Source organism: Balaenoptera borealis (assembly GCF_965194805.1).
Source record: "Balaenoptera borealis genome assembly, chromosome: 3".
Lineage (NCBI taxonomy): Eukaryota > Metazoa > Chordata > Mammalia > Artiodactyla > Balaenopteridae > Balaenoptera > Balaenoptera borealis.
Window position 1 is genome coordinate 66,559,234 of NC_138866.1, and position 26,965 is coordinate 66,586,198.

At 37.2% G+C, this 26,965-nt stretch overlaps 1 protein-coding gene across 9 annotated transcripts in view; it reads left to right on the plus strand.

The window, feature by feature from the left end:
* Positions 1-26,965, plus strand: part of HECTD1 (HECT domain E3 ubiquitin protein ligase 1) — a 91,137-nt gene that overhangs the window by 15,035 nt on the left and 49,137 nt on the right. For all 9 annotated transcript variants that reach the window (XM_082383998.1, XM_082384002.1, XM_082383999.1 and 6 more), the window contains exons 3-10: positions 9,953-10,187; positions 13,585-13,812; positions 14,824-15,105; positions 15,202-15,472; positions 16,220-16,296; positions 16,382-16,480; positions 20,353-20,467; positions 21,071-21,245. In XM_082383998.1, the coding sequence (XP_082240124.1) occupies positions 9,953-10,187; positions 13,585-13,812; positions 14,824-15,105; positions 15,202-15,472; positions 16,220-16,296; positions 16,382-16,480; positions 20,353-20,467; positions 21,071-21,245 (1,482 nt within the window). The remainder of the gene's footprint in view (positions 1-9,952; positions 10,188-13,584; positions 13,813-14,823; positions 15,106-15,201; positions 15,473-16,219; positions 16,297-16,381; positions 16,481-20,352; positions 20,468-21,070; positions 21,246-26,965) is intronic.

Genomic DNA, 26,965 nt, shown 5'->3' on the forward strand with positions numbered 1-26,965 from the left:
AGAAATAAGCCATTTTAACTTTTTGCTCTAGTTTCTTTGCATAGTTTTATATGATAAACACCATAATGGATATATTTTTCCCTTTTTCTTTCTTTAATTAATTAATTAATTTATTTATTTATTTTCGGCTGTGTTGGGTCTTCGTTGCTGTGTGTGGGCTTTCTCTAGTTGTGGCAAGCAGGACTACTATTCGCTGTGGTGCACGGGCTTCTCATTGCAGTGGCTTCTCTTGTTGCAGAGCACGGGCTCTAGGCGTGTGGGCTTCAGTAGTTGTGGCATGCGGGCTTAGTAGTTGTGGCACATGGGCTTAGTTGCTCCGCGGCATGTGGAATCTTCCCGGACCAGGGCTCAAACCTGTGTCCCCAGCATTGGCAGGCGATTCTTAACTACTGCACCACCAGGGAAGTCCCCCTTTTCTTTATGTATTTGTATCATTAGTTCTTAGTAAACAGCTTTAAAAAACCTGCATAATCTGCCATACGGATGTGTCATATGCTTAATTATACCCTTGTTATTAGATATATAGGTTATGCAACAATGAGCATCTTTGTACACACATTTTTGCCTGATGGTATGTTTTTTTGAACTGCTGACTTCAAAATTACATGTAAGAGGAAACCAAAGTTTCCTTATCTGCTTGAATTAATATTTAATTGTTTTTAGAAGTCTGACAAAATATGTTCATATATAATTACCTTCTCATGAGTAATTTCAAAGTGGAACTGCTATTGGTAGTGGACCTTGTGGTTTTTGATTGTTTTGAACTTTACAGTTGATTGCAGGAGAATCTAATTGAAGATAATGTTACAAGTTTTTATTCCCTGGAGGAATGAATGAGTAGGTTAGTGAATTTTGATTTTTTTTAATAAATTTATTTATGTATGTATGTATGTATTTATTTTTGGCTGCGTTGGGTCTTCATTGCTGCACGTGGGCTTTCTTTAGTTGCGTCGAGCGGGGGCTGCTCTTCGTTTTGGTGTGTGGGCTTCTCATGGCGGTGGCTTCTCTTGTTGCGGAGCACGGGCTCTAGGTGTGCGGGCTTCAGTGGTTGTGGCTCATGGGCTCTAGAGCCCAGGCTCAGTAGTTGTGGCGCACGGGCTTAGTTGCTCTGCGGCATGTGGGATCTTCCCGGACCAGGGCTCGAACCCATGTCCCCTGCATTGGCAGGAGGGTTCTTAACCACTGCACCACCAGGGAAGCCCCTGATTTTTATCTTTTAAGAGAAATCAGAATGGAAATTTTATAAATTTATTTATTTTATTTATTTTTGGCTGCGTTGGGTCTTCGTTGCTGCATGTGAGCTTTCTCTAGTTGCGGCGAGTGGGGGCTACTCTTCGTTGTAGTGCACGGGCTTCTCATTGCAGTGGCTTCTCTTGTTGTGGAGCATGGGCTCTAGGCGCGCGGGCTTCAGTAGTTGTGGCTTGCGGGCTCTGAACGCAGGCTCAGTAGTTGTGGTGCATGGGCTTATCTGCTCTGCAGCGTGTGGGATCTTCCTGGACCAGGGCTCAAACATGTGTCCCCTGCATTGGCAGGCAGACTCTCAACCACTGTTACACCAGGGAAGTCCCCCGGAATGGAAATTTTAAAATAATGTTAATATATACCCAGTTTGGTAGTTTAATTTATTTATTTTTGTATCTGCCTTAAGTACATGTTCATACAGAAATAAAGTCTGTATTGGAAATACAGAAATAAAATGTGAGTGTTGAATTTTGGGGGGGGCTTATTTATGACTTTTGCTGTTCTAATTAGAGATTTTGTATATCCTGAAGTATTTGTCTGTGTATATGTATATGTATACATCTTTAGATTATTTTTGTTTTCTTGGTGGAGGTTTGAATATTCTGTGTTTCATTTTTAAAGTTTATTAAATTCTGTCACAGCCAGCCAAATTTTATGAAATAAAGTTTTTTTTAATATTTATCAATTTAGCACAAATGTAAAGGTAATATCATTTTTAGTGGCCTATGAGTGGGGTAATAGGTACTCTAAAATGCTTCTGATGGGAGTATACAGTGGTATAGCCTCTTTAGAAGTCAGTTTGATAATATCTGTCAAACCAAAAAATGTACTCACAGAAATACTTCTGAAGGGACTTCCCTGGTGGCGCAGTGGTTAAGAATTCACCTGCCAATGCAGGGGACATGGGTTCAAGCCCTGGTCCGGGAAGATCCCGCATGCTGCAGAGCAACTAAGCCTGTGCGCCACAACTACTGAGCTTGTGCTCTAGAGCCCACGAGCCACAACTATTGAGCCCACGTGCCACAACTACTGAAGCCCACGCACCTAGAGCCTATGCTCCGCAACAAAGAGAAGCCACCACAACGGGAAGCCCGTGCACCGCAACAAAGAGTAGCCCCCGCTCGCTGCAACTAGAGAAAGCCCGCACACAGCAATGAAGACCCAATGCAGCCAAAAAAATTAAATTAAATTAAAATAAATAAATTAATTAATTAAAGAAATACTCAGAATCTTTCCTTCATAAATACTGGTATAGGTGTGCAAAGATATACTTCCAATATTGTTCGCTGCAGGACTGCTTCAAGTAGTAAAAAACCTGGAAACCATCTAAATGGTTAACAGTGTATGGCTATTCATTATATTGACTATTATGTAGACATTAGAAAGATTGAACTAGACCTAGTCATATTAATGTGGGAAGGTGGTCACAACATATTGATTAAAGAAATGAGCAAGTTATAGGATGGTATTTGTAGTATGATCCTACTTGTAAATAACAAAAGCTTGATGACCAGGCACTGGAATCATCTGATGACTTGTTCTCTCACATGCACTTGAATACTGGCTTTTAGTTGCATTTGTTAGAACATCTCCTGGCCTTGCAGTGTGGCTGATTGGGCTTCCTTACAGCATGGTGGTTGTGTTCTAAGAGCAAGAGTCCTAAGAGAATCCAGTAGAATTGACTTAGTGTTCGAAGTCACAAAGTGATAACTTTCACTGTAATCATAAACCTGCCTGGGAACATAGACCCTCTCAGTAGAAAGAGTATCAAAGTCACCTTGTAAAAAAGAATTTATGGATATGTGGGATGGGAAATAATGTGGATATCATTGGAAAATACAATCTGCCACAGTATATAATTTTTCAAGCCTCCATCCTTTGCATATACTATTCTCCTTACTTAGAAGACAGGAGCTTGTCTGCTTGGTAAACTTCTACCCTATGGTTTATGGAGCATCTTTTATGTGCTAAACACTATATTTTATATACTTTATACCAAGTTCTTGCAGTAACTCTTCAAGGCAGAGAATACCTTGATTTAACTCAAACTTTTTCCTTTTTTTGTGAGGTCTTTCTTTCCCCAAATCCCCTGAGCTGAGCTTTCCCTCTCAGACCTTTTTTTTTTTAATTGAAGTATAGTTGATGTGCAATATTACATAATTTATCAGTGTACAACATAGGGATTCACAATTTTAAAGGTTATACTCAATTTATAGTTACTGTAAAATATTGGCTATGTTCCCTGTGCTGTACAATATATAGCCTTGTAGCTTATTTATGTTACACATTGTAGTTTGTACCTCTTAATCCCCTATCCCTATCTTGCCCCTTTCCCCTTCCTTCTCCCAACTGGTAACTACTAATTTGTTCTCTATATCTGTGAGTCTCTTTCTTTTTTGTTAGATTTACTAGTTTGTTTTATTTTTTAGATCCCACGTATAAGTGGTATAATACAGTATTTGTGTTTCTCTGGCTTATTTCACTTAGCGTAATACCCTGCAAGTCCATCCATGTTATTGCAAATGGCAAAATTTCATTCTTTTTTTATGGTGAGTAGTATTCCATTGTGTGTGTTTGTGTGTGTGTGTGTGTGTGTGTGTGTATGTGTGTGTGTGTATTACATGTTCTTTATCCTTTTTTCTGTTGATGGACACTCCAGTTGCTTCCATATCTTGGCAGTTGTAAATAATGCTGCTGTGAACATTGGGGCACATGTATCTTTTCAAATTACTTTTTTTGTTTTTGTTTTGCATATATACCCAGCCAGGTGTGGAAATTGCTGGGTTACATGGTAGTTCTATTTTTAGATTTTTGAGAAACCTTTATACTGTTTTCCACAGTGACTGCACCAATTTACATTCCTACCAACAATGTTCAAGTGTCCCCTTTTCTCCACATCCTCACCAACATTTGTTATTTGTGTTCTTTTTGATGATAGCCATTCTGACAGGTGTGAGGTGATATCTCATTGTGGTTGATTAGCATTTCTCTGGTGATTAATGATGTTGAGCATCTTGTCATGTGCTTGTTGACCATCTACATGCCCTCTTTGGAAAAATGTCTGTTCATGTCTTCTGCCCATATTTTTAATCAGGTTGGGTTTTTTTGTTTTTTTAAAATATTTTATTTAATTATTTTTGGCTGCGTTGGGTCTTCATTGCTGCCCGTGGGCTTTCTCTAGTTGCGGCGAGCGGGGGCTTCTCTTGCTGTGGAGCACGTGCTCTAGGCGTGCAGTCTTCAGTAGTTGCAGCATGCAGGCGTCATTAGTTGTGGCACTCGGGCTTAGTTGCTCCGAGGCATGTGGGATCTTCCCCGACCAGGATCGAATCCATGTCCCCTGCATTAGCAGGCGGATTCTTAACCACTGTGCCACCAGGGAAGTCCCAATCAGGTTGGTTTTTATTTGGATGTTGAGTTGTATGAGCTGTTTATATATTTTGGATATTAAACTACCCCCCCCAAACTTTTAATGAAACTGCTTCTTTCAGGTTTTTATTACAGCACTTGTTATATTTATTTTTACTTACTTAAATTATATTTCTCTCTATTAAACTGAATTTTTTGAAACTGGGATTATTTTCATGTATTCATTTATCAAATATTTGAGTGTCCACTAGATAACAAGTACTGGACTTGGTTGTAGGAGAACAGAGATAGATAAGGTACAGACCTTGCTATCAGGTAGCTCATGTTTTCATGGATGAGACAGATAAATGGGAAAATATAGTTTGACAGATGTTTCTGATAGATGGGTTTCACTGAATGTTCTGAAACCACCCAAGAGGAACATAACTGAGAATGCGTGGTGAGGTTTGTCTAAGGCAGGCTTCCTAGAGGAGGTAGTCTCTGACCTGAGTGTTCCTAACATTTTTTAAATTTAATTTTAAAAGTTTCCTTGAGAAAGGAATACAAGTGAAACAGAGAAGAAGGGGATAAATGTTTCTTGCAGAGGGGACCTGTTCAAGGCCACGAGGATCTGGAAAGTCTAGTGAGAGATTCTAGTTGGAATTCAATTAAGATATTAAACAGATTTAGGAGGTAGAACCATCAAGATTAGGTGTTGATTTTTGTATTTTAGAAACAGGAGTTTGGAAGAATTTTATGATTTTTACTTGAGTGACTGGTTGGATGGCAGGTTAGAGAATAAATAGTATGGTTTTTGGTAGGGAAACTTTGTTTAGTTTTGGCAGGTTGTGTTTGATGGTTCCTGAAACATCTCTAGGTATGACAGGTGAGTAAAGGAGGCAGTTGGGTCTGTAATTCTGGGCTTCAAGAGAGCAGTTTAGACTAGAGTCTAGATTTGGTGTTTTGCTTTCTATGGGAAATGAGAGATAAAAGTGGATTCACTTTTTTGTGTTGTGGGAAGGTGTGGGGCAGGGGAAGGAGACCTGATGGGGGTTGGGCTAGGATGAAGACATGTGTGTGGAGGGGTGGAGACATAGTAGTGAGGGGTTGGGCATGGGGGTGGAGAGGCAGATCAGTTGGGGAGCTGATGGAATTCTTTTTTGTTTGGTTTCTCTTTCCATAAGCAAAAAAGTTCTTATTTTTTCTTGGTATCATTCATTCAACAAATAAAACTTGAGTATCTTCCCATATGCAGAGAACCCTGTTGGGTGCTGTGTGAAATACATCTCTGTTCCTGAGGAGCTTACAGATTTTTAGGAGAGAGTTACAGTGGTCAACAAAAAATGAAATATAAATATAAATTGTCAAAGTAAATTAAGACAAAAAACAGGAGTCCTGTTTTGAGTAGTTAGGAAAGGTAAGCCTGAAGCTGAGGAGGTAACATTTAGGCTGACAGAAGGATGGCAAAGAACCGGCCATGGGAAGAGTTGGAAAAGCATTTTAGGCAGAGGGGTCAGCACACACATTAGCATCTTTATGTGTCTTTATCTTTCTATCAGTCTGTAGAAAACCATGAGTTCATACCAATACCCCCAGTTCCAGTCTAACACCTCAGGGTTCATTCTAGTTTTCTCTTTTCTATGTTTCCAACTCCAGTCCAGTAAGATATTTGGCTCCCATTATCCTCAGTATATTTATTGATTTGATCACTTCCCTTGTCTGTGTCAGTTGCCCATCACTGAGGCGTTCCCCTGCATAGATGCCCTCTTTATGTTGCTCATGCTCTTACACCTTAGTCCAGACTGATCTCCTTCTCCCTCTAGAAATACTTTCCTCAACACTAGTGCTAAACCTGTCTCTTATGTGGATGTCTAAGTGGCTATTTCAGTAGTTCAGACAAGAGTTTGAAGTTAGCTTAGATTACATTTGTAAAAGAAGATGTGGAGAGAAGTGGACAGATTTACGATATATTTTAGAGGGAAAATTGGCGGTATTTAACTAATGGATTGGATGTGTAATGTGAGGAAAATGTGGGGGGAAACTGAGGATGATTCTCAGATTTCTGGGTTTCTGGATGGTTGTGATATTTACAAAGGCAGTGGTTTGGAGGTGGAGGCACATTTGTTTTGAATATGCTCACTTTACGATGCCTGTGATAATTCTAAATGGAGATAGTGATAGTGATTTAGTTGGTCTGGGGTAGAGATAACATTTTGGGAGTTTTCGTGGTATGTGGGTGAGATTTATAGCTATGGTGTATGAACAAAGGGAATAGATGAGATGAGCTAGAGAAGAGAAGGGAGTTTAGGACTGAGGCTAGAATGGAAAACTAAGGGAGTAACTAAGCCAAGAGAAAATTGAAGAAAAGGTGTGAGATACTCGTTGCAGACACTGGAAGAAATGTAGCAGAATTACTGGGCATTGTGTTTATTTAATATTGGTGATCACAGATTTATAATGAGTTTTCTTGATTATGTAAATTAGTTTTTTAGTTAATCTCTGTTGACATGGATACAGACCTGGGAAAGTTGTGGCTGTGGTTGTAGCCCAGGACGAAGGGCAAGGAACGCGAGGGTCTTGTTCCTAGAAGATAGGCAAGTGCTTCCTGAATAGCGATGAAGCTCAAGTTGGATTTAAAGGCCCAGTTGAAGTATCTATCAACACAGGGTTTCTTTGGAAATGATTCTAGGAAATTGTTACTAACCAACAAGTGAAAAGACAGTTTTAAGGTCTTATAAATGTTTATATCACAGTGACTGTCTTAAAGCAGGTTATCCAGCAGAGTATGTTAAGCAACAACACTTGTTAGTAATTTGTTTTAGTTGCAATATGAACTTTCAAGTAATATAACTATAGTTCTTTCAATTATTCTGTACTTTTCAGAATTCATTAATGACTATTGACATGTTTTTCTCTACTTTTTTTGCTCAATTTATAGTTAATTTGTATTGTTGAGATGTTTGTAAATTGCTTTGGTTCTAAATTGAAAAATTAGTGAATATGCCTAAAATACCTTCTCATGGTTTAAAAAGTAACTCAAGAGCTAGAAAAACAAAAATTTTTTCCTGTCTAATAGCCAAAAGTTACAACAGATGTTTTGTACCATACCTTTAAAAAGTTCACAAAGCAGGTTTTCATTATACCTGACATAAAATAAGCTCTTTTAAAATATGTATGCAGGATATTTTTGTTTTTCTCTTAGAAATAAAATTGATCACAGTTAACAGCTGAGAACCTATGTTTAGAACTTTCTGTGTGGTTTTTTTTTTTAATTGGCCCCTGAGCCATACTTGTTCAGGAGATTTGTCACATTTTAGGGAACACAGCAGGGATCATAGTTATTCCCCAAATAAGCAGATACCACATTTCCCCATGAATTATAGATAGTTATACTGAACATTTCTCTTAAATTTTGTGTTTTGATGTCCAGTTTTTGTACTGTGTAAGATAGATGGATATTTTCTTATTTTTAATATAAATCATATGGTAGATCCATTCTTGTCATTTGATGTGAGGACTGTCAACTTAAAAATTTTATTCTTTTTTCAAAAGCTACTGTTTTCTAAGGCAAAAAACATTATTTTAAAGAGTGTGTTGGGGCTTCCCTGGTGGCGCAGTGGTTAAGAATCCGCCTGCCAATGCAGGGGACACGGGTTCCAGCCCTGGTCCCGGAAGATCCCACATGCCGCGGAGCAGCTGGGCCCGTGAGCCACAATTACTGAGCCTGTGCGTCTGGAGCCTCTGCTCCGCAACAGGAGAGGCCGCGATAGTGAGAGGCCAGCGCACCGCGATGAAGAGTGGCCCCCGCTTGCCGCAACGAGAAAGCCCTCGCAGAGAAACGAAGACCCAACACAGCCAAAATAAATAAATAAATAAAATTAAAAAAAAAAAAAAAAAAGAGTGTGTTGTTCCTCAGTAGTATTAACACTTTTACAATCTTGTCTCTTTGGTTTACTACATATGCCAATGTAGAGAGCAGCAAAAATACTTTAAGATTCTGATATGCTAGTCAGTCTTCTGATCTTACCTGAGAACTATCAGACTATCTCCATAACCTAATCTTAAAGCATTTCCTCCTCAGAAAAATTATTAGTGACTATGTGACCTAGGTTGCCAGTGATGCTGGCTAATAAAAACCACTTGTGTTTAATCAGTGACTGGTCAGTCACTGAATGCAAGAGGTCTTCTAAAATCTTTGATAATATTCCTGCTGCTGGACCCCTTAAGTGAACATCATTCAAGCAGATAATAAAGGTTAGAGTTACTTTGACGTTCATACATGACAGATATTTTTTAAAAGCTACTAAAGATATGTGCACACTAAAAATTGGAGGAAAAATAATTCCACCGAAACGTTGAGAGTCCAGCAAGCCCTCCACATATCCTCTGTATCTGTACCATTTAATATAAGGAACTTGAACATCCACAGATTTTGCTATCCACAGGGGGCCCTGAAATCTTTCCTCCTTGAACACCGAGGGATGACTATAGTGCCTTTTGTGTTATCTGTAGCTCATTTAAAGTTTAGTCTGTGCAGATAAGTTAAAGTATTTGATGGCATGTAACTGAGATCTCTACTAAATTAAATTATGGTCTTTTATAATTTAAGTGTTGATAAAATATTGATTAAAAAATGCAAAATGTTCTTTTGATAAAACTGTCATGCAGGTTTATATCGCAGGTATTAGCTATTCATAGGAGGGAAGGGGAGCTAACGTTAATTAGTTTAATATGGTGCCAAGGTACTGAGCTAAGTGTTTAATGTATATAATTTCATTTAATCTTCATAACATCCATATAAAGTAGATATTGTTTAGATACTATCTTTGCTTTACAAATCAGGACCAGAAATGCTACATAGCTGTTGTTCTATGTATTACTCTGGTCTGTTAAACCCCAAATCAGCATTTGTTCCCATACAACATGAATTGAACAATGTCCCTGGCATTCAGGAACTCTTAATGTAAATAAGGAAATAAAATGATACATTAAACAGTGTGGGAACTGTTTTTATGAGGCTTTAGGAACATGAAAGTACCACCTGACTATTTGGGGAGGTTAGGGAAGGTTTTACAGTGTTGATGTTTGAGCTGAGTATTGAATAGGAATTTTTTTTGAACATGGTTTCATGTTAATTCTGCTACTTTAAACTGTTTACAACTTTATATTTTCAGCAATGATGAAATTAGCCTGTGAGTATTATTATGGACGCAAAAGCAATATGAGAAATATTACCTAACATATATGCAGAAGCAGTATTGAGCATGATGTATTATGATATAGTTTTTATTATCTGTTACTTTGGTGACTTTTTGATGTTAAGAATTTAGTAATCCTAGGTGAAATATGATTTCTTTCACTACAGATGTCCTCCTCGCACTTTCTTACCAGCCCTCTGCAAAATTTTTCTTGACGAAAGTGCTCCAGACAATGTGCTAGAGGTGACAGCCCGTGCCATAACATACTACCTGGACGTATCTGCAGAATGCACTCGAAGGATTGTTGGGGTAGATGGAGCTATAAAAGCACTTTGCAATCGTTTGGTTGTAGTCGAACTTAACAACAGGACAAGCAGAGACTTAGCTGAACAATGTGTAAAGGTAAGTCTTAATTATTTATTGGCCCATTTGAAGATCACTTAGAGAGTAAAAAATATATTTTGAAAAAAAAAAATTCTTTCCATGGTTGAAAACAATGGAAGTCACAGTCCTTATGTACCAAAGGAGATCCCATATGGCTTGGGAAAAGAAATCTTATCTTTGAAGGAAAATTGTAGGTCACTGATAATGCTTTTGTGTGTTGCCTCAGTGCTCTTTGGTTTCTGGTAGCCACTAACACTTTGAGATAGGTTATTTCTGTTCTTATCCAAAATGATTTTGTATGCATGCAGTAACAACAGGAACCATGACAACTAACACTGACCACCAGGGCTAGGCATTATTTTAAACACTTACATATATTAACTCTCATTTAATCTTCATGACAACTCTGTATGAGGTAGGTGCCACTAATATCATCACTTCTGTTTTATAGGTGAAAAAAATTTAAGCATACCAAGATTAAGTAACTTGCTTGGGATGATGCAAGTAGTTAGTGGCAGAGAGCCAAGAATCAAAGATTAGGAATTTGAAGATCAGGAAGTCTGGTTCTAGGGCCCATGAATTTAATTGTTTTGCTATACTCCTGTTAGAGTTAGCGGTTTTGTTTTATTCCTGATGGGACTAATTATAAACTTTATGTTACTCTAAAAGCATCAGTACTGGTGAGTAGTTTATTGGAAGTACTTGGTGAACACATTTAGATTTTATGTGATTCTCTTTTTTGATTCCTGTTTCATTCTTTTTATGATTCTTGCTGCTCTAGGTCAGCAATTTTCAAACTTTCTGTCTCAGGATCCCTTTACAAGTCTTAAATTATTGAGGACCCGCAAAGAGCCTTTGTTTTTGAAGGTTCTATTTATATTTACCATATAAGATATTAAAACTGAGAATTTAAAAATATTTATTCATTTATCATAAAATAACAAACTCATTATGTGTTAACATACATTACATTTTTAATGAAAATCACTATATCCTGAACAAAGAGAAAATTAGTGAGAAGAGTAACATTGTTAAGTCTCGTTTGAAATGTGTGGTTTAATAGAAGACAGCTGGGTCCTAATATCTGCTTCTGCATTCAGCCTGTTGCTATATCACACTTCATATAACTTTTAGAAAATGCTGCCTTAAGTTCCTGAGAGAATAGGAAAGAAAAAGACAATTAACTGTTATAGTATTATTATAAAAAAAGTTATAACTTCAAGGACCACTGGAAATGTCTTCCCCATGCTTTGAGAGTTGTTTTTATACGTGTTAATATCTTGAATTTCTGCCTCACGTTCCTGAGAGAATAGGAAAGAAAAAGACAATTAACTGTTATAGTATTATTATAAAAAAAGTTATAACTTCAAGGACCACTGGAAATGTCTTCCCCATGCTTTGAGAGTTGTTTTTGTACGTGTTAATATCTTGACTTTCTGCCTCTGTGTTTATAGATTTATTTCTGTCTATGGCCTCAGAGGAAGAGGTATTCGTTTTTCTGTTCAGAGCTTTTCCCCCTCTTATTCTCTTGATCACATCACTTCATTTTTCTTCCAGGACTGGGGTTTTACGCCATTGCATTTATTCACTGACCTATATTTTCAAACTCTTTCTTGTCTGTTAACACCCTGCTCTCCCTTTCTCTGTTTCCTTTGCAGATTATTCTTATTTAATTCATTCTTCAATGGTAGTATTTCCTAAGGTCCTGTTTTTAGCTTCTTAAATCTGTATAAACTTTGCCTAGACAATTTCATCTGTGAGCATCAATACCATTCATATATAAATATATGCCCTTCACATCTTTATCTCTAGAACTGACCTCTCTCTTGAGTTCTAGACTCCATATTCAAAGGCCTGTTGGACATATTCAACTGGATGTTTGAATTCATTGTCTTTGATTACAGATAAACTCCTCTCTTGATAAGTGACATCAACTTGTAGCCAGTCGCTTAAGACAGAAACCTGTGCTTTATCTCTTATTTCCTTTTTTCCACTCCACACGTGTAATTAATGATCAAGTGCTTTTCTGGTTTATTTCCTCTTGTTTGTCCCTGCTGTTATTGCCTTAGTTAAGCCCTCATCCTTTCATGAATATTAATGCTTGAATTTTTGCATTTGCCTCTACACTCTCCCTGTACCCTGCTTCCCACAGATGTTAACTGGAAATCTGATCATATTATTTCCCGCTTAAAACATTTTTCTTGCTTACAGAATAAAGTCTAAATTTCTGGTATGCCTGTAAGACCTGTGGACCCTGTTAACTCTTTAGTTGTACCTGAATGCATTAAACATCAATATAATTTAGAAAATAAAAGTGATTTTTAATGTCTTAATATTCATAGAGTAAGTGTGAGGATGATGAATAATGTAATAGCTGGCGTTTATTGAATTTTTTAATGTCTAGGACCTTTATAAACTTTTCCTAAATTACTTGTAGTTCTTAGCTTGCCATGCAGGTTTCACCGCCTAAACCTATGCTGTCCAATATGGTAGCTATATGTGACTACTGAACACTTCAGATGTGGCTACCCCAAATTAAGGTGTGTTATAAGTATAAAATATACATGGGATTTTGAAGACTTATTACATAAAAGATACCAATAATTTTTATATTGATTACATGTTGAAATAATGACACTTTGGATATATTGGGCTAAATAAAATATGTTAAAATTAATTTCTTCTGTTTTGCTTCACTTTTTTTTTAACAAAAGTTTATTCTTTTTTTTGTTTTTTAATATTTATTTATTTATTTTTATTTGGTTGAGCCAGGTCTTAGTTTCAGCAGGCGGGCTGCTTAATTGTGGCTCACTGGCTCCTTAGTTGTGGCATGTGAACTCTTAGTTGCAGCATGCATGTGGGATCTAGTTCCCTGACCAGGGATCGAACCCGGGCCCCCTGCATTGGGAGTGCGGAGTCTTAACCACCGCGCCACCAGGGAAGTCCTGAAAAGTTTATTCTTAAAGGTACAACAGGCTCCAAGTCAACACTTCATTCTAGCTGTAGGTAGCAGCATGTTATGGCAGGGAATCCAGATGTTTAAATGAGAATGGAATTAAGGATCACCATTGCCTCAGGCACAAGGAACAGTTTTTTGCCAGATTTCTTAATTCCACCTGTGGCCAGGGGGCCCTTCCCCATGGCCTTTGCTTTTAGCTCCTTGAGTTTCTTCTGCAGCTCTTTCTGTTTCTGCTTGAATGCCTTATCTTCCTTGGCCACCTTCTGGGCTGCTTCAGGGACTACTTCTTGCCATCTTCACAGCCGGACACAGCTTCTGTGCCCCCTTTCTCAGACCCTGCCCTTTTTAAAATGTGGCTCCTAACCAATTTGGAGGGTGTATTATGTTTTCTGTCATTCTAGAAAATTAAAATTGGACTTACTGTATTCTTTTGTGAATTTTGTTTTACTGTTGTAGGTGTTAGAACTGATATGCACTCGTGAGTCAGGAGCAGTCTTCGAGGCTGGTGGTTTGAATTGTGTGCTTACCTTCATTCGTGACAGTGGACACCTGGTTCATAAAGATACCTTGCACTCTGCCATGGCTGTGGTATCAAGACTCTGTGGCAAAATGGAACCTCAAGATTCTTCTTTAGAAATTTGTGTAGAATCTCTGTCTAGTTTATTAAAACATGAAGATCATCAGGTAACTACATCGCTCTTGTGTACTTTGTTTTCAAAATGTGATTTTATAGCGTCCACTAGTTATAACCATGATATCCAGTGGACTCTTGAACAGGGTGGGGGTTCGGGGTGCCGACCCTCCGCACGGTTGGAAATCTGCACATAACTTTACAGTCGGCCGTCCCTATCTGGGGTTCTGCAGCTGTGGATTCAACCAACTGTTGATCGTGTAGTTCTGTAGTGTGAATTTAGTGGGGAAAAAAATCCACATGTAAGTGGGCCCATGCAGTTCAAACCTGTGTTGTTTAAGGTTCAACCTTAGTGCAATATGAATTTTTTGCTTGATGAGCTAGAGATAATTTCATCTTCTCTTTCTCTCATCTTATATCTCTATGGTAATCTCTTTTTGTTTTGGCAATGATACGTTTTAAATTATAAAAGTAGTATGTGTTTATTCTTAAAATTTAAACATTTTAGAAGTATATAATTTTTAAAGCTGCACTTATACCCAGTGTAATTTGTTGGCTCAGCACAGTTTTGTTGGCTTAAAAGGGTAGTTTTCATTGAAGTAAAATAACAGTATTTAAAATTTTATATGTGTAAACTTTTGTTATATTAGCATCTTTAGAAAATAAAACTTGACTTTTAATGCTTTTTTACCATTTAGATGTTAATTATTTTCAGTTGCTGTCCATCGATTATCTTGGCAAAGTTGTACATAATAATAGTAAATATTTGTCGAGCTTTTACTGTTCCTCTAGGTTCTTTACATATATCATTTCATTTGAGCTCAGACAATGAATTATAAGTACTGTTACTATTCCCATTTTACAGATAAGGGAACCTGACGCCTTGAACAGTTAAGTAACATTTTTAGGTTATACAGTTATCAGAATGTGGAGCCAGGATTCAAACCTAGACAGATTGTATGCTTTGCTACAATTGCCTTTCTTAATAGTCTCAGTATTGAAATAAACAATACTGGTCATTTTTAGATGAATTTTATCCATATGTATATTCTTTACATCATTAGGTTTCAGATGGAGCTCTGCGATGTTTTGCATCACTAGCTGACCGATTTACCCGTCGTGGTGTTGACCCAGCTCCATTAGCCAAGCACGGATTAACTGAGGAGCTGTTGTCTAGAATGGCTGCTGCTGGTGGTACTGTATCAGGGCCATCATCAGCTTGCAAACCAGGTCGCAGCACCACAGGAGCGCCTTCCACAGCTGCAGATTCCAAATTGAGTAACCAGGTGTCAACAATTGTAAGTCTGCTCTCAACACTTTGCAGAGGCTCTCCAGTAGTAACGCACGTAAGAGTGTTTTTGAATCTTATTTAATCTTTCGGAAGAAGTATTTTGGTGTAGTGCAAGTATGCTAAAACTTTTTTTCTCCCATTCTCTTTTTAGGATCTCCTGAGGTCAGAGCTTCCAGATTCAATTGAAAGTGCATTGCAGGGTGATGAAAGATGTGTCCTTGATACCATGCGTTTGGTTGACCTTCTCTTGGTGCTATTATTTGAAGGACGAAAGGCTTTGCCAAAGTCTAGTGCTGGATCCACAGGCAGAATCCCAGGACTCCGGAGATTGGATAGTTCTGGGGAGCGCTCACATCGGCAGCTTATAGACTGTATTCGAAGTAAAGATACCGATGCACTCATAGATGCAATTGACACAGGAGGTTGGAAAATATTTTTTAAAATATAAAAAGAAAACTGTGAGATAAGGAATTATATAGGCAACTTCTAGTTTCTAGATTTTTAATTTTTTTTTTTTAATTTTTAGCAGTTGTGCCAGAAAATAGAATGGCCAACGTATTCTATATCCTCTCCTCTCCCCATGTATATAAATTATCAGCCTGGTGCATGGTAAGATCTGAGTAAATGCTTGTTGAATAAGTAAATGAAATTAACCTGTCTATTGCTAGGAGATCATACCAATTCTAAGGTTAAGTGGAGACTGAATTTAGGGCTGTTGTTTTCTCAAGATTAATGGAAACTGACACAAGTGAATTATCATTATATATAGTAAATTTTTTTTAGACTGCTTCATGAGGTGATCAGCAAATATAAGTTGGTGAAAAATGCTTCTGTGTCATCAGACTTTTGTTTTCTTTTGATTATAGATGTGGTTTAGTTTCTTTTCCTCAGTTACGGCGTGAGGCAACTAATACTCTTGAGTTTTATTGTATGTTTGTTTTTTTGTTTCTTATTTTATGTTTATTTTTAATAAAAATTTTAGAATACTTTTTCTTAGCAGAATTTACATTTGCTGATTATTTACTACTTTATAGTTGACCTGAATGTTTAAAATTGGCTGTGTATTTAGTGATTATTAATAACAGTCTTTAAATGGTTCCCACTTTAGAAAAGTTCATTATTATTTGTTGACTTTTAAAAAGATTTATTTTTTTCCTTCAAATTTCCAGCCTTTGAAGTAAATTTTATGGATGATGTAGGTCAGACTCTATTAAACTGGGCCTCTGCTTTTGGAACTCAGGAAATGGTAAGCTAATAAATAAAAGCTAATGTTTTAAATCAAAGATAGCAATATTAATAAGGCAACTTTATGATTCTCCATCATTTTACAGGTAGAATTTCTTTGTGAAAGAGGTGCTGATGTTAATAGAGGTCAGAGGTCATCATCATTACATTATGCTGCATGTTTTGGAAGACCTCAAGTAGCAAAGGTAAAATCCAGGTTTTTAAATTATTGATTTAATATTTAACATTTACATGTTTCTGAAATTAGAATGAAATGAAAACTTTTATTCTGATAAGCCGTGCTTCCATGCTATCTCCATTTGCTCCATTTCCCTATCCCCACTACAGGTAAGCGTTTTTGATTGTTTTTTTTGTTTATCTTTTCATTGTTTCTTAATACAGATGCAAGCAAGAATAAATATGTATGGTTATTTTCTCCTAATACAAAATGTAGCATATACACTGATTTATACTTTGCTTTTTTCATCTAATAATACACATTTTTCATTTAATAATACACAATGAGACTTCTCCCTATTAGTATATAGAGAGTTTTTGTACATCTGTATACTTACCATGTGTGAATGTACTGCAGATTTATCCAACCAGTCATCTATTGCTGAAAACTTGTTTTTTTCCCGATTTCTTACTCTTGGTAATGAATAACTTTATACATGTTTCTCTTATTTCTATTTATCAATATAGCAAATATTTTATTTGCCGAAGAACATAATATCTTTGACTCTTAGATTAGCAAAGGACTTTGGAGAGTTCTTTTTCTTTTTCCTATTTCTGTTTTGTTATGTTTGTTCCTTTGTTTTGTCTTTTAGATTCTTTATATAAATGAAATCATACAGTATTTGTCTTTCTCTGATCAACTTACTTCATTTAGCATTATACCCTCTAGGTCCATGCGTGTTGTCGCAAATGGCAAGATTTCATTCTCTTTTATGGCTGAGTAATATTTCATTGTGTATATATATACACCACATGTTCTTTTTCCATTCCTCTATCGTTGGGCATTTAGGTTGCTTTCATATCTTGGCTGTTGTAAATAATGCTGCAATGAGCATAGGAGTACACATATCTTTTCCAATTAGTGTTTTCATTTTCTTTGGATAAATATCCAGGAGTGGAATTGCTGGGTCATATGGTAGTTCTTTTTTTTTTTTTTTTTTTTAAATATTTATTTATTTGGCTGCATCGGGTCTTAGTTGTGGCATGTAGGGTCTTTCACCACGGGGTGCAGATTCTTTCTAGTGTGGAGTGTGGGCTCCAGAACGCATGGGCTCTGTACTGCAGCATGCGGGCTCAGTAGTTGCGGCACATGGGCTTAGTTGTCCCACGGCATGTGGGGTCTTAGTTCCCCAACCAGGGATCAAACCCGCGTCCCCTGCATTGGAAGGCAGATTCGTAACCACTGGACCACCAGGGAAGTCCCTGGTAGTTCTATTTTTAATTTTTTGAGGAATCTCCATACATCCTTACTGTAGATTTTTTTTTGTACAGTTAGGAGAAATTGAGGTCCAGAAAGGTCAAATGATAAGGGTTGAACCAAATGTATGATCTAGGTCTCAAGAATCTTCATATTGTGAAGGAATTTGTCATAATATATTTGCTAAGAAGTCAGGCACACCTGATTCAAGTCTCAACTCATTAACAAAAAAGGCTGTCTGGCCTTGGACCAGTTTCTTAAGTGTGACTTATAGTTTTATTAATAAAATGTATATACACTCCTAGTATTTTATTTATTTATTTATTTATTCATTTATTCATTTATTTATTTATTGTTGACTGCGCTGCGCAGCATTTGGGATCTTAGTTCCCACAGGGAATGAAGCTGTGTCCCCTGCAGTGGAAGCACAGAGTCTAAACCATTGGACCACCAGGGAGGTCCCTGCTAGCATGCTTATTGTGATAATTAGGAAAAAATACATGAAAAGCACTTAGTATAGTAGCTGGCACATTGTATGTAGATGTTTAAATGGTAGCTGCTACTATTGTCACAGTATTGCTAGTATTGTCTTTACACTGTAAGAAGATTTTTGTTAACAACTTAGCTTTCTAGATGGTCTCTTCAAGCTCGAATTCTGTCAGTTTGAATTGGTTAATTTTTAGAGAATGATGCTCCTAAGGGTGGTAAAAATTTTTATTAAGCCAATTTTTTTTTCCGAACCCTTACTGTTTTGCAGTTATGGGTAACTGAGTGGGAGAAGGAGCCAAATGAATTGTATCTAACCTTAACCTATCTTGATTATACATCAGCCTGCAATGAGCTATAGCTGCCATTACTAATAATGATATAATAGTGCTCACCAAGCACTTATTTTGTGCCAGCCAGGGTCTTAAGCATTTAACATGTTTTATCGTTCTTCACAGGTTCTTCTGTTTTTTAATTGATTCTAAGATATTACCCACCCCCCCATACACATTTTAACATCTTTTAACTAGGAAAGTCTTATAATTGCTATTGGCCAGATAGAAATTTCAGCATAGTTGTTATTACCTGTCAATTCGATACAAATTGTGAAATGGATTTTAGTAACTTGAGTGAAAAATCCTTTCTGATAGAAGAGCATGCTCAGTAATGCTGTGTCACTAAACTCTTTATGGCACAGATGACAGCATTGTGTGTAGAAACACAAATATTGGTGACTTCAGATCAAAAAGAAATTATGAACAATTGTACTCAGAATGTGAAGTTACAGAAATATCTTATTATATTTCTTTCTTTTTTTAAAAAAAAAAACCTTTTAAAAAAAATTTATTTATTTTTGGCTGTGTTGGGTCTTCATTTCTGTGCGAGGGCTTTCTCTAGTTGCAGCAAGCGGGGGCCACTCTTCATCGCGGTGCGCAGGCCTCTCACTGTCGCGGCCTCTCTTGTTGCGGAGCACAGGCTCCAGACGCGCAGGCTCAGTAGTTGTGGCGCACGGGCCTAGTTGCTCCACGGCATGTGGGATCCTCTCAGACCAGGGCTCGAACCCGTGTCCCCTGCATTGGCAGGCAGACCCTCAACCACTGCGCCACCAGGGAAGCCCTTATTATATTTCATTTATTTTTTAAATTTATGTTTGTCCAAGTAATACATGAAAAAAAAATCTAAGTTTATAAAAGTTCTTTCAATAAGTTAAAAAAAATATCCAAGCAATAGGAAAACATTGTTGCAAAATTAATTGGCATTGTTTTTTCTTTCTTAGTAGTACTTAATTATAATCTCTGTCAGATTATAATATCAGATTATAATATCAGATTATAAGTATCTGTAGCATCCTAGATTTGATGAAATACTGAGTTATTCTGATTCAAACTTCAACAGTTTGGAATTTTTAGCCAGTACTGCATACTTTTCTGATGAATGTATGTACTCACTTATTTGTCAGATATATTGTGTTATAACAAAGTTCAAAAAGCTGCAGCTCTGAGGCTGATAGGAAAAATGTGAGATGTGTTCTCTGTTCAAAAGAGCTTACAGTCTGCTGGGGAGAGAGTCCAGTGTCCATTAAAAATTGGTGAATTTCCCTGGCAGTCCAGTGGTTAAGACTCCAGGCTTCCATTGCAGGGAGCGCAGGTTTGATCCCTGGTTGGGGAACTAAGATCCCACATGCCGCACGGTGTGGCCAAAAGAAAAAAAAAAATGGTGAATAGTGCGAATTAGTATTTAAGACCTAAATTTGGTAGTTCATTCTAGAAGAATCAATTTAACTTGGTAATTGGCAGTATACACGAAATGATGAAGATGATTATCACACCGCAAACTGAATATTAGTACCTCTGTTAAAGTAAGGAAATTGACTGGAGCAGTTTGATGGAGAAGATGACAGGTTCAGATGTGAATGTACTTAATTTGAGATGTTAATAAATAAGCAAGTGACATTAATCTATAAGTTTTTTCAAGATATAAATAAACCACTTTTAAGGTGTTGTATGCAAAGGCAGAGATTTGAATTGGTACCTGCTTGATTAATTCTGTAAGTCTGCAGTCTGAAGTATGTCAGTGCAATCTAAAGGTTGCAGAATTGGCTATTGAAGAAATAAGGTGTTAATTATTATATCCACATTAAATGCTTTTCTTTTCTAGACTCTCTTACGGCATGGTGCAAATCCAGATCTGAGAGATGAAGATGGGAAAACTCCATTAGATAAAGCTCGGGAAAGGGGCCATAGTGAAGTAGTAGCTATTCTTCAGTCTCCAGGTGAGTGGTAATATCTTTCCTTTTAAGCTATCTGCTATTACTTTTCAGCTCCACTTCCATAGAAGTAGCTTTCTGTAGACATGTTAACATTATATAAAGAAATCATTTCTGTGAAGTCAAATAATTACATACACACACACACACACACACACAGACACACACACACACTTATATTTGATAAACATTTAACAGTGTACTATTCTGTGTTCTTTGAGACTGTGGCTGCATAATTCCAAAAAGGCCAAATCACAAGTTTAAGGGGTGTGGGAATGTCATAAAGAATAGTTGCTTATTGCATAGACAAAGTACTTTGACCAAATTTTTAAGTTTTCACAGAGTAGATGAATGCAGAGTCTCTGTGAAATATTTTATGGAATCAAGTGGAGTATCCAAAATTATCTCCTTAAGTTGTGATTCAGCTTCTTGGAGGTACTAATGTTCTTTAGTAGTTTTACAAACGCCTTTGATAGATACAACATCCTAATTTGTTTGACTGTTGTTAATTAGGGTAATTATAGTTGATTTTATAGTACATTTTAATATTTTTTCATTGAAAGAAAAATTTTCCAGAAAAGTATTTTATTGAACAATATTTGTCTGTAGGTGATTGGATGTGTCCAGTTAATAAAGGAGATGATAAGAAAAAGAAAGATACAAACAAAGATGAAGAAGAATGTAATGAGCCGAAAGGAGATCCAGAAATGGCACCCATATACTTGAAAAGGTTACTGCCAGTATTTGCACAAACATTTCAGCAGACTATGCTGCCTTCTATAAGGTAGTTATCCATACTATTTGTATTTACTAGTTAAAATACGCTAATTATATACCTTTATTTATCTCACTTTTCCAGAAGGATGTGAGGTTTATTTTAATATTGAAAAGGTATGGTAAGAATAAAAATTAGATTGGAGAGTTAAATCTTTCCTTCTGATGATCTGACTTAAGAGTAGGAGTTTAGAAAATTAAGAAAACTAGACTAACACAGTTTTTGTAGCTCTCTGAATATCAATTCTAGAGGAATTTTTATAAGTACAACAAACATTTATTGAGCTTTATGGAGGCCTTTTTGATAGAGTCAGTGTAAGCTGCCCACTGGAGGAGTTCCCAAAGAATTAAGACTTGGCCCTGTTTATGTGCCCTTGCAAGCTGGTGAGGAAGAAGTGAGTAACAATACAGAGTGGTTAAGTAGTAGATTAGACATATATTCCCTAAGGGTATAGATGGTTTAACAACTAATTGGCTGGGCAAATTGGAGATTTTATGCAGAAATGAGATTTAAATTGGGGTTTAAAGGATACTTGGAAGTTTTCTAGGCAGATGGATTTAGAAGGATCAGTGTGCAACAGTGTGTGCAAAGGCATGGAGGTATGAGTCAATTCATCCTGGTGCAGGTCCTGGTGGCTCTCCCTCTATAGTGTGTCCAAAGTCTGCCATTTCTATCCATCTATTGCTAATACTCTGGTCTAAGGTGCAATAGTCTGTAGTTTGGCTACTATAGTTGCCTCTAAAGTAGTCTTTCTCCTCGTCTTCTATCTTGTCCCTCTACAATCTGTTCCTACACGTTATGCCGAATTAGTTTTTTTTTTTTTTTTAATAAATTTATTTATTTATTTATTTTTGGCTGCGTTGGGTCTTTGTTGCTGCGTGCGGGCTTTCTCTAGTTGCGGTGAGTGGGGGCTATTCTTCATTGCGGTGCGCGGGCTTCTCATTACGGTGGCTTCTCTTGTTGTGGAGCATGGGGTCTAGGCGCGTGGGCCTCGGCAGTTGTGGCATGCAGGCTCAGTACTTGTGGCTCTCAGGCTGTAGAGCGCAGGCTCAGTAGTTGTGGCACATGGGCTTAGTTGCTCCACGGCATGTGGGATCTTCCCGGACCAGGGATCAAACCTGCGTCCCCTGCATTGGCAGGTGGATTCTTAACCACTGCGCCACGAGGGAAGTCCCTTTTTTTAAAAAAAAAAATTAATTAATTAATTTACTTTGGCTGCACTGGGTCTTTGTTGCTGCACGCAGGCTTTCTCTAGTTGCGGCAAGCGGGAGCTACTTTTCGTTGTGCTGCATGGGCTTCTCGTTGTGGTGGCTTCCTTTGTTGCGGAGCACGGGCTCTAGGTGCGGGGGCTTCAGTAGTTGTGGCATGTGGGCTCAGTAGTTGTGGCTTGTGGGCTCTAGAGCGCAGGCTCAGTAGTTGTGGCGTGGGCTTAATTGCTCCGCGGCATGTGGGATCTTCCCGGACCAGGGCTTGAGCCCGTGTCCCCTGCATCAGCAGGCAGATTCTTAAGCACCTTGCCACTAGGGAAGTCCCCTGAATTAGTTTTTAAATCATAATTATATCACATCATCTTCTGACTTAAACCTTCCAGTAGCTTCTAATTGGCCTTAACTAAAACCTAACTTCTTAACACTCAGACTTGGAAGGTCTTGTATAAGTCCCACCCGGGTCTCTGACCTCATTTAGTACTATATAACACCTAGCCCATTACACTTACACTATGCTAGCCTTCTTTCTGTTTTTGGAACATTCTATGTACATTCTTACCATGGGGCTTTTGCACTTACTTCACTTTGTTGGAAACTTTCTATTCCCAGGGCTTTTGAATGGTTGGTAACTTCATATCATTCAGGTCTCAGTTCAAATGCTTATGTCCATTGACATTTATCCACCTAATTTAAATTTACCCCTAGGATACTTTTCATATCAATCATGATGTTTTACTGTCTTCACAGAGTTTACACTGTCTGAAATCTTGCTCTTCTTTGAGTTTTTGTTTGTTTTATGCCTGTCTCCCCTCTAAAGCTCCATGAGAGATGGCCTTATGTCCTGCCCTATTCCTACAAAGACAAGGAGGTATAGAATAGGGCTTGATATTTAGTAGATCTTCAATAGATACTTACTGAATGATTGAATGAGTGTGTTTTGTTTGCAGCTGCAAGTATTTTGGTATCAGTGGGATATGGGATATGTTTGTATAGCTCAGGGAATACTGTCAAAAAGGTAGATAAAAGCTTTTTATGACTTATGAAGGCCTTTCTGGTCTAGATGGTGAGTGTGGACTTTACCCCGCCGTTCAAGAAGGATCATTAAAGACTTGTGAGGGAATTTGTCACAGTCAGATTTGTGATTTATAAAGATCACTTTGGCAGTCTGGTGGAGCAAAGTACTGGAGGAGGGCAGGAATGAAAACAGACTAATTACGGGTTAATTGTCGATGTGAACTTTAGACAGTTGCTGGAAGACTGGATTGGTGGGAACAAATTGAAGAGGTTGGGAGATGGGTTGTATTGGGTTGGCCAAAAAGTTTGTTTGGGTTTTTCCACAAGATGCTATGGAAAAACCCGAATGAACTTTTTGGCCAACCCAGTATAAGGGTTGATGACCACCAATTAGATTTGCGGGATGAAGGAAAGGAAGGGGTAAAGAATGACTGCCAAAATTTTGGCTGAGTGATTGAGAATTTGATTTTGGTCATTTTAAGTTCAGGAGGTCTTTAGAACATGGAGTTTTGTAGGATTCAAGTGCCTTAAATACCAGTATTATGAGTTGACATTAAAGTGAAGGTAGTTTACTTTAAATAGGATGGAAGTGCCAGCCAATTCACTGTGAACATCTAGGAACTTGGTTTTTATTCTTCACCAAATAGCTACAGAAGGGTAGGTGTTAGTGGGACCACTTTCTGTTTGTTTGTTTGTTTGTTTGTTTAACAAAAGATTTGATTCATTTTTAGAAATGAGCAAGTTCAATTTTGAACAGATAATTCGGCCTGAAAATTTTAGAGGACTAGGTGTCATGCGAATTAAAAGACCTTAAGTTATATTTGGAGTTAGAATTGCTTCATTATAAGGCCATCAGGAAATTATAAAGTATGTCACCATAAAACAGAGTTCCCTTAATGGATAGTTATTTTTTTATCATTCTTTTAAATATTTGAATATCATCTAAACACAATTTTAGTTATAGCATATTTGATGCTAAATTTTTCCAGATAATAGTTAGCTGACAAATTTAATTGTGGTGAATAAGATAGCATATATCTTAGTTCAGAGCTCAGACTCTGGAGTCAGCTCAAAGTCAGTCCAAATGTCAGTGTTGCCACTTTGTAGACCGATAGCCGTGGACAAGATACTTAACCTCTTGATCTTAATTCATCTCTAGGATGGGGTAATTATACTTAATTCTCTTTAAAAGAAAATTAAAATTAAGTATGTGTGGTATTTAGCATAGTGCCTAATATTTTAGAGGTATTTGTAAAAAGATAGTTTATTAAAAAAATGTTTTATCATAGATAAGTTAAAATGTATTCAAACGTCGAGATAATCATATAATGAACCCCATCACATAGCTTCAGTAAGTTTTAACAAATATCCCAGTCTTATTTCATTTATACCTCCCCAACTGTACTATTTTGAGGAAATCCAAGACTCAAATAGTTTTATCCATCAATATTTTATAGTAACTTTAAATGAAGTATAATCTATAAAAATATTGAATCACTATGTTGTATACCTGAAACTAATAGAATACTATATGTAAATAAACTGTACTTCAATAAAAAAATAATTTTTCATCATTAAAAAGGGATTCTTTTAAAAAAGGGATTCTTTTTTGTTTTTAACATAATTGCAATACCATTATTACACCTAAAATAATTATAATAGTTCTTAAATATTATCAAACATCAAATCAGCATTCATTGTTCCCAATTTTCTCATAAATTTTTTTCTTAACAATTGGGTTTTGGGGGGTGTTAATATTTTTGGTTATTAATATGTTAATATTTTCCCTTGCTTCCTTTATTTTTTTTTTTAAATTTATTTATTTATTTATTTATTATTTTTGGCTGTGTCGGGTCTTCGTTTCTGTGCGAGGGCTTTCTCTAGTTGCGGCGAGCGGGGGCCACTCTTCATCGCGGTGCGCGGGCCTCTCACTATCGCGGCCTCTCTTGTTGCGGAGCACAGGCTCCAGACGCGCAGGCTCAGTAGTTGTGGCTCACGGGCCCAGCTGCTCCGCGGCATATGGGATCTTCTCAGACCAGGGCTCGAACCCGTGTCCCCTGCATTGGCAGGCAGATTCTCAACCACTGCGCCACCAGGGAAGCCCACTTCCTTTATTTTTGTAATGTATTACAAGAATATATAGCAAATATATAAATTTATCTGTAAATGATGCATAGTATTTTACAAGTTAAAGATTTATATAAATCGTATCATATTGTATGATTTTTTTTTAATTTTTTATTTATTATTATTTATTTATTATTTATTTTTGGCTGTGTTGGGTCTTCGTTTCTGTGTGAGGGCTTTCTCTAGTTGCGCCAAGCGGGGGCCACTCTTCATCGCGATGCACGGGCCTCTCACTATCGCGGCCTCTCTTGTTGAGGAGCGCAGGCTCAGTAGTTGTGGCTCACGGGCCTAGCTGCTCCGCGGCATGTGGGATCTTCCCAGACCAGGGCTCGAACCCGTGTCCCCTGCATTGGCAGGCAGATTCTCAACCACTGCACCACCAGGGAAGCCCTGTATGAGTCTTCTTAATTTGCTTTTTATCTGGTAATATTTTTTGGTTTGGTAATATTCTTTCTTGCAGTTCATCCATTTCCACTTCCGAATCATTCATTTTTTTCTTTTCTTTCTTCCCTCCCTTCCTTCCTTCTTTCCTTCCTTCCCTCCCTCCCTCCTTCCCTACATTCCTTCCTTTTTTTTTTGAAGTATAATTCACTTACAACACAATGTTAGTTCAAGGTGCACAACATAGTAATTCAATATTTCTATACATCACAAAATGATAACCATGATAATTCTAGTTACCATTTGTCACCATACAAAATGTTTACACTATTATTGACTATATTCCCCATTCTGGACATTTCACCCCTGTGACTCATTTATTTTGTAACTGGAAGTTTTGTACCTCTTAGTCTCCCTCACCTATTTCATTCATTCCCCCATCTCCCAAGATGATTGATTAAAAAAATATATACTTGTCATTATTAAAAACAATCTGGAATAGGTTACAACCTAATTTTTTACCATTTCAGTTTAAAATTTGATCAGAAGAGTAAGCGTATGTACTCTAATCAGGCAGTTAACGGAGGATCTGTATATATGGAATATATCAACTTTAGCTATTATCTATCAGTATTGGCCTGTGTGCATTGTCTGTTCAGGAAATAAAAGGCAGGCAACAGATCAATGAAGCCTTCAGAACAGAGGATAGCAGTTTTACTGGTAGAGCATTTTGTAAAAACCTGATTATTTTCTCTGTGAGATATTTCTTCCCAGTTCTATTGAGATATAATTGACGTGTATCATTGTATTAAAGTGTATAACGTAATGATTTGATATATGTATCTGTAATATTAGACTGAGGACTTCACATTTTGCTTTTGAAGAAAGGCTGCTTAGAATTTTGAAGAGGTGTGGTAAATATACATCTTTGGAGTTAGTGTCAATAATGGGACAAATATTGAGTAAACTTTTCAGCAGCAGAAATCCTTGAGGATCCAT